Source organism: Hipposideros armiger, unplaced genomic scaffold, assembly GCF_001890085.2.
Source record: "Hipposideros armiger isolate ML-2016 unplaced genomic scaffold, ASM189008v1 scaffold_1239, whole genome shotgun sequence".
Taxonomy (NCBI): Eukaryota; Metazoa; Chordata; class Mammalia; order Chiroptera; family Hipposideridae; genus Hipposideros; species Hipposideros armiger.
The window spans coordinates 263,747-272,071 of NW_017732589.1; the positions used below are offsets into that span (position 1 = coordinate 263,747).

Here is an 8,325-nt window from a genome sequence, read left to right on the forward strand (position 1 = left end):
ACCCTTTTACTTTTGGGATCTGATTTTCTTCTACTTTCAGACACTTTCTGCAATGGTTACAAATATTGTCAGCAACTCAAACATACCCTAATGATAAACCTTATCCAGCTGGCCTCTGAGTTTGTTCTGGGCTCTTGACCCTGAAGCCAATCAGTTCTCCTGCTTAGATCAGAGTAAGAATCTGAGCCCCTGGGATTAACTGTTCTCCACATAAGAAGAAAGCCAGTGCCTGCTCTGTCATCTACAGAGGGTAAGGCCGGGAGGGGCCAACTCTCTCTAAGCCATCAGCGCCTGGAAAACCCTCCTGGCCACAGATGACCGGCCAGGCCACAGAGTAAGCTGTGAGTGAAGGGAGCATTCCCTGTTTTGTGGCCCAGACCCAGGTGGGCAGGCAGTGGAGCAAAAGAGACCCATAGCGTCTTTTTCCAGGCCTCTGAAACTCCGGGGGAGAAGGTCAAAGTGTTGAGCAGCGCCTGAAGCTTTGAGGTTCCTGGCTGGCTTCGACCCGGGACAAGGATTCTGCAAAGTCATGGCCTAGCTGCCAGCAAGGCAATGGGGCAGGGGCAGAGGTCCCGGCTGAGTAAGAAACCAAGATCTGCCCAAATTGCTGGATGACCTCCTAACCTCTGTCAATGTCTTTGTGCCTTCATTTAATACAAATTTGTTCAGTAGCAATTATGGTGCCAGTTCAGTCATTACCATCTCTGGCCTTGGGCAGGTCATGTGACCCATCACCTTGCCATCAAGTGAAAGGGATGGTCTCACAGTGCAGCTTCTCACAGCCCCTGGAGCAAGGTCAGGTCCCTGGTGTGCTCTGGGCCTGCCTCCTTCAGCCTCATTCCTGAGCTGTACATTTTGGGGCTTTAGTTACAGCGTTGTTCCATGGCTAAGCAAATGTTTGAGGGAGGCAATACCACACAATCCTGAAGGAATCTTCCATCTCTCATTTCAAATTCTTGCTGCTGTGTTCTGCTGGCCACAAGAGGACATGGGAGGCACANTGTCACTGGCCCTCATATGTGGGATCCGAACCGGGGCCCTCTGGCATCCCAAGCGAGTTCTTAACCATCGCGCCACTCGGCCGGCCCTTTTTTTTACTTTCTTAATGGTGTCCTTTGGAGCACAAAAATTTTTAATTTTGACTAAGTTCAATTTGTCTATTTTTTCTTTTGTTGTTCATATTTAAGAATTCTTTGTGAAATCCATGAAAATTTACCCTTATGTTTCTTCTGAGAGTTTTATAGTTTTAGCTCTTATGTTTAGGTCTTTTATCCATTTTGTATATATAGAGTGTGGAAATGGTTCAACTATTATTTTACATGTGTATATACAGTTTTCCCACATCGTTTGTTGAAAACACTATTCTTTGCCCCCCTTTAAGTGGGTTTGACATCAGTGTTGCAAATCAATTAACCATATATGAATGGATGTATTTCTGGACTCTCAATTCTATTGCATCGATCTCAATGTTTGTACTTGTGTCAGTACCACACTATTTTGATTACTGTTGCTTTGTAGTAAGTTTTTCAGTAAGAAAGAATGAGTCTAACTTTGTTCTTTCTTAGGATTGTTTTGGCTACTTAAGGCCCCTTGAAATTCCATATGAATTTTAGAGTTAGCTTGTCAATTTCTACAAAGAAGTCAGATGGGAATTTTGTAGGGATAGTGTTGAATATGTAGATCAATTGGCGGTTGGGGGTTAGTAAAGCCATCTTAACAAAGTTAAGTCTAATCCACAAACATGAGATGTTTTTTCACTTGCTTAGACCTTTAATTTCTTTCAACAATGCTTTATAGTTTTCAGGAAACTTTTTTTTTCTTAAATTTATTTCTAAAAATTTTATTTTTTTGGATGCTTTTGTGAATGTAATTGTTTTTTCAATTTTATTCCCAAACTGTTCATTGCAAGTGAATATAAATACAATAGACTTTTGTATATTAATTTTATACCCTGCACACTTGCTGAACTCATTCATTCTAATAGTTTTTTTTAGTGGATTTCTTAGGGTTTTTAATATATAAGATCATTACACCTGTGAATAGAGAAGGTTTTACTTCTCCTTTCAAATCTGGGTGCCTTTTATTTCTTTTTATTAACTAATTGTCCTGGCTAGATATCCAGTACAATGTTGAATAGAAGTAGCAAGAGTGAACATCACTATCTTCTTCTTGATGCTAAGGGAAAGAATTAGTCTCTCACCATTAAGTATGATGGTTTTTTCATGGATGTCATTTATCAGGTTAAGAAAATTTCCTTCTACTCCTAGTTTGTTGTATATCTATTAATGTGAAAGGGTGTTGAATTTTGTCAAATTTTTTTATGTGCCTATTAAAATAATTTTTTTATTCTATTGACATGTGTATTGCATTAATTGAGTTTCAGATGTTGAATCTACCTTGTATTCCTGGGGAAAGTCCCACATGGTTATGATGTATAATGCTTTTTATATGTTGCTAGACTTCTTTTGCTAGTATTTTTTGTTGAGGACTTTTGTACACATATTCATAAGAGATATTAGTCTATAGTTTTCTTTTCTTGTGGTTTCTTTGTCTGGCTTTGGTATCAGTGTAATATTGGCCTCACAGAAGAATTTGGAAGTGTCAAAGAGTTTGGAAGCATTCTCTCCTTTTCTATTTTTTGAAAAAGTTTCTAAGCAATTGGTGTTAATTCTTTAAATATTTAGTAGAATTCAGCAGCGAAGTCATTTGGTCCTGAACTTTTCTTTATGGGTAGTCTTTCTCTCCTCCACCCCTCCACCCCCACCTCCTGCCCCACCACCATGTTGGTCAGTATAACTAAAGGTTTGCCAATTTTGTTGATCTTTTCAAAGAACTGGCTCCTAGTTTTATTAATTCTTTGTACTGTTTTTCCATTCTCTATTTTGTTTATGTCTGCTCCAATCTTTATGATTTCCTTTCCTGTACAGTACTTGTTTTATGTTTGTTTTGCTCTTCTTTTCTCTGTCGTAAGGTGGGAGATTAGGTTATTGATTTGAGATCATTCTTTTTTCATAAAACAGCTATGGATTTCTCCGTTTTAGATGCATCCCATAAGTTTTGTCTGTTATGTTTTCATTTTCATTCATTTAAAATATTTTCTAATTTTTCTTCTGATTTCTTCTTTGACCCATTGGTTATGTAGCAGTTTGTTGTTTAATATCCAAATACCTGTGAAAATGTTTTCCTGCTGTTCATCCTCAATTTCATTCCACTTTGGTCAGAGAACATAATTTATATTAGTTCTAGCATTTTAAATTTATTGTTTTATGGACTAGCATATGGTCTCTCCTGATGAACCGTCAATGTGCACTTGAGAAGAATGTATATTCTGATGTTGGGTGGAATGTTCTGTAGATGTTTGTTAGATTTGTAGTGTTGATCAAGCCTTCTATTTCCTTATTAATTTTCTATCTAGTTGTTCTATTAAAAGTTGTATGTCAACGATAATTTTATATAAATATGTGGTCACGGGATGTGGAGTATAGTGTGGCGAGTGGAGTCAATGGAATTGTAATAGACATGTATGATGTCAGGGGTGGGGAGAGGGGTGTTGGATTGGGGGAGGGGTGTTGTCACTTTGTGAGGGGTAAAAAGTATAACTGTTGCACTGTTTTGTACACCTGAAACTAATTTTTAAAAAATGAAAAAAGAAGTGGGATATTTAAGTCTCTATTGTTGAATTATTTATCCCTTGATTTTTGTCAGTTTTCCTTATTATGTTTATATTTTTCATGTCAATAATCCTGATGAATTGACCTTTTATCTGATGAAAAGTCCCTCTTTATCTCTACTTTTTTTTTTGTTTTGAAGTCTATTTTCTGATATTTGCATAACTTTCTTGTGGTTGCTGTTCGCATGATACATCTTTTTCCATCCTTTATTTTCAATTTATCTGAATCTAAAGTGTGTTTCCTCTAAACAGAATATAGTTAGATCATGTTTTATCTACTTTGATAATCTATGCCTTTTGGTTGAATTGTTTCATTTATTTAGATTTTTATTATTATTATTATTATTGATATATTTGGATTTACATCTGCCATTTTACTTTTTGTTTTCTATATGACTTGTATCTTTTGTTCCTTTATTCCTTATTTACTGCTTTATTTTGCATTAAATGAATATTTTATAACATAGTATTTTAATTACTTTAATAATTTTTTCACTACATTTTTTGAGGTTTTTTATTAAGTAGTTGTGCTAGGTCTACCATATACATCTGAACTTATCAGAATTAGTCTCAGATTTATACTATCTTATTTCCTGTGATATATAGAAATGTTATTCCTATATAACTCTGTTCCCTTCCACCCCTTTATATGGCATTATTATTATACATATTATGTGTTTTAATGTTACAGAGCCAACAATACATTGTTATAACTATTACTTTGCCCTCTGAAAGNATTTTTATCTTTATGTTTATTTCTTTTTTGCTATACAGAGCCTCACACAGTTGTCTGAAGTAACATTCCACATGTCATAGCTGTAGCAGAATCCTTTCAGGTATCTGGAAAAGTTTGTCCTAGGTTTGTCTGGGTTCCTGGATATTTTAATCAGACATTGGCATTTCCGGCACATAGTTGGTGAGTCCATAGAGATAGCTCTGTGGGCTGCAAGCTTTCTGGGCAGAAGCCAGACCTAAGTTTCAATGAGTATTTATGGGAGCAAAGTGAACTGGCCTATTTCTTCAGGCAGTAAATATATATGACTTACCTCTCCTGTGTGCCTTTATTTATATGTGTGTTTATGTTGGCCAGTCTATCTACTCCCAGAACACTGATCAGTGGTCCTCAGCGTGGGTAGTATGTTGGAATCATAGGGAGAGCATAAAACACACCGGTGCCTGGGCCTCGCCTCAAGCTCCCGATGGAGTTGGTCTGGGCATGGGGTTACTAAAGCTTTTCAGGTGATTCTGCCATGAGCCCAGGTTGAGACCTCTGAGCCAGACACTTCCCTGTCATAAAACCTCTTTCATCCACCCCCCTATTGTCTTTGACTTAAATGAGTGTTAATCGTTAAGAGGTAGGAATAAGGAGTTAATGTCAAGGCAACATGTTGACAATACTAGTCTCTAGAATACTAGCTTGAAAACTAGCTTTCAAGGAAGGAACTTGCCTTTATCCCCAAGGAGATCTTCCTGGGTTGGGAATTCTAAGGAGCTCCAGGAGGACTAAACAACCTCAATTGAAAGATGCCAGAAAGTCCTATAAAAAGGTTCCTTTCTGAATGCGTCCATCAGATTCCATCCTTCCTGAGGCTTACTGCCCAAGAGTCAGGAGACCCTGTGGCCCAGGAGGTCTCTCCCCTCTGGTGCTTACAGAGATGGATGGGGAGGGGGGCCCACCTCAGAACTGGGTCCATCCTAATTTCAAAGTTTGTGCTGTTGCCTTTGGCCACTAATTGGTAGAAGCCCAAGCAGATGGCCTGGGCAGGGGTTTCTGATATGCACACCTGGGGCGTAGATTTGGAGTGGAAGTGAGATCTGGGGCTGATGGAGGGGGAGAGACAAAAGTGGCCACATTTGGGAAGGGCGGTGATATTTAGAATTTGGGGAAAGGAGAATATTAGGACAAGTAAATGAGTAGGAGAATAGATGTGCCCTTGCAATCCCTGAGGGAGGGATGGGAGAGAGCTGGTTGCCCCAAGGGAGGGACAGGCTTCCAACAATTAGGCTGGAGAGAGATTTCTGGGCACCTAGGCATCCCAGACCCATCGTGAGGGCCATCCAGGGCCTGGAGGGTGAACAGTTGTAGCAAGGTGCCTGCTTCCTGACCCACTTCCCACTCCCTCTCAAAGGAGCAGGCCTCAGGGAGCTGTGTCCAGAGCATGCTGGGAGATTGCCCCTGGCCAGACCTCATACTGCCTTCTTCAAATGTAATCTGGACCATGAGTGTGCTGGCTCATTGGGGGGAGTGTGTGTGTGGGGGTTGCCCCCAGGGACTGCCAGTGCAAAGGCCTGCAGGTGGGAGGGACATGGGAACCTGCAGACCCCAGTGGGTAGTACAGAACAGCTAGACAAAGTTTTCTGGAGTGCATCCTATGAGGGCAGGAGGGAAATGGGAGAGAGCAGGGGAAATCATCATGGCCCCTGGTTGCTGAGGGTGAAAAAGGCCATGGTTCAGTCCTGGGAGGGTGGACAGATGAGCAGACTGAACTGACAGTGACCAGGGACTTTACAGACACCATCGCTGAAAGCATGGGGAGCCCCAGTCCCCCAGGAAGTGCCTCTCCACTTCAGATGGTCTGGCTGACACTAAGCAGGATGTGTTCCTTTTTCCTGTCTGTGGGTCATGCTAACCTTCCCTCTGTGTCCCTCACAGATCCGGACGAAGGACAGGGTCTTCGACAGCATCAGCCATCTCATCAACCACCATCTGGAAAACAGCCTGCCCATTGTCTCCGCAGGGAGTGAGCTCTGCCTGAAGCAGCCAGTGGAGAGGAGCCCGTGACCAGCCAGCTTCCCTGTCTTGACACCACACCAGTCGTCAAGAGGACTCAGTTCTTCCCGATAAATGGGTATCGGGCTACAGGAACTTGGGCAGCTGCCCGCAGGCTCAGAGCCTTGTTCCAAAGCCCCAGGAGGAACCCTTCCGTAAAGTGCAGGTTTCATAAACTTGTTCCTATTTCTCATGTGCATAGTAAAGGTGTACATACCTATACATCCTATACAAATGATTCCCCTATATTTCTATTTTTTCAGACTAAGAAAGATGTAAGACTAATGTTCCGTGCTGTATGTTTTTAATGGAAAAAAAAAGTTTGACTGTAGTTGTCTCAGCAAAAAATTAACTCAACTGACCCATGCCACTGGGAAGGTCCACTAGGAAGGTATTACCTACAGTTTACCTAATAAGCACAATATGGGGACTAAAGGCAAGCAAGCGAGTCGGTAATAGACATGGGATTGTAACAGAGTCAGGCAAGATGCTACCCAAAGAGGTCCAGTGAAGCACTGNTAACTGACTACAGGGACACTTCACTTAAATGCTCCCTAGGCAACTCAAGCCTACCCCATCTCAAGTGGAAGATATCATTCCATCCATCATCCCTGCCTCCTCACCCCACCTGCCTCCTGGATTCTTCTCTATCACTTACCCAGTCACCAGTACCTCCTCCCTCTCGTGCTCCACATTCAGTGACTGACCACACCCCTAAATATCTGTGCAAACACCCCTTCTCCCCCACCCACCTGGACTGTCAGTGCTTACCCCTCCCACCACCCCCACTGCCAACAGGAGGCTCCACTAATGTCATTCCCTGCTCCAAATCTCTCCTGGATGCCTAGTTGCCTCCAGGATAAACTTAAACTGCTCAGTGCAAAAAACAGAAACAGCAAGCACTGTACACTTACTAAGGGCTGGGCACATGTTGGGGGCTGGGCACTTCCTGGGGTCCAGGCACTGTGGTAATTATGCCACACATCAGTCATTCACTCCTGAGGAGGATCTTATGAAGTAGAGCTATGTGATGCCATTTTACAGGGAAAAGACGTTTCAGAGAGGTCAGTAACTTGCCCTGAGGGACACTGTTAGGAGGTGGCAGTTGGGAATGTGAACCCAGGAGCTCAGAACTGCCTTCCTGTCAGTGCCCTAGCTGCTTTTCATGGGGGTCGGGGGCAGGACAGACATAACTGAGCAAAGTGTTCAGGGTACCGTTTGAGCGCTGAGCTGGGGAGCAGAGAAAGGGCACCTTGGGGCCCCCAGGTGGTTTCTATCTTAGTGGAGCATTCTGAGAAGCTGCTGTTTCTGTTTGGATACTGGGCAGGCATTGTCATCTCCCTGACCAACTGAGCTCTGAGCGGCTCTTCTAGCCCAGTGGTTCTCACAGGGCCCCCACACTCATCCAGCAGCCGCAGCATCACCTGGAACCTTCTAGAAATGCAAATTCTCAGGCCCCACCGCAGACCGCTGAGTCAGAATCTTGGGGCAGGGGAAGGGGGTGTCCAGCAGCCTGTGCTTCTGCAAGCCCCCAGGAGGGTCCAAGGCCACTCAAGGTGAGAACCATGGTCCAGTGAACACAACCTTCTAAAAACGAGGATGGATAGGTTAGCACAGTGACTAGCAGTAGAGACAAGATTTGAACCCAAGATTCATGATTTCTTGGCCAGTGGTGTTTCCCATGCACAGCAGTATCTTCTGATTCTGTTCTGCCTTGCACAGCTGCTTAAATACAAAAGTGGATAACCTGTATGAATAAATTTTGAAAAATTAACTTCTACTAAATTTCTAAAAGGGGGATAAGAACAGACACCAAACGGAAAAATAACCAAGAAGAATTTCCACCTCCCCCACAGATTTCTGGAGGTTGTGGCAGAGAATAGGT

At 42.5% G+C, this 8,325-nt stretch overlaps 1 protein-coding gene across 1 annotated transcript in view; it reads left to right on the top strand.

Annotated features, from left to right (window-relative positions):
- SHC3 (SHC adaptor protein 3) overlaps nucleotides 1-6,952 on the top strand; it is a 179,604-nt gene extending 172,652 nt beyond the window's left edge. Inside the window, exon 10 of the mRNA XM_019633074.1 lies at nucleotides 6,324-6,952. Coding sequence (XP_019488619.1) covers nucleotides 6,324-6,452 — 129 coding nt within the window. The 3' untranslated portion in view covers nucleotides 6,453-6,952. The remainder of the gene's footprint in view (nucleotides 1-6,323) is intronic.
- The last annotated feature ends 1,373 nt before the right edge of the window (nucleotides 6,953-8,325 follow it).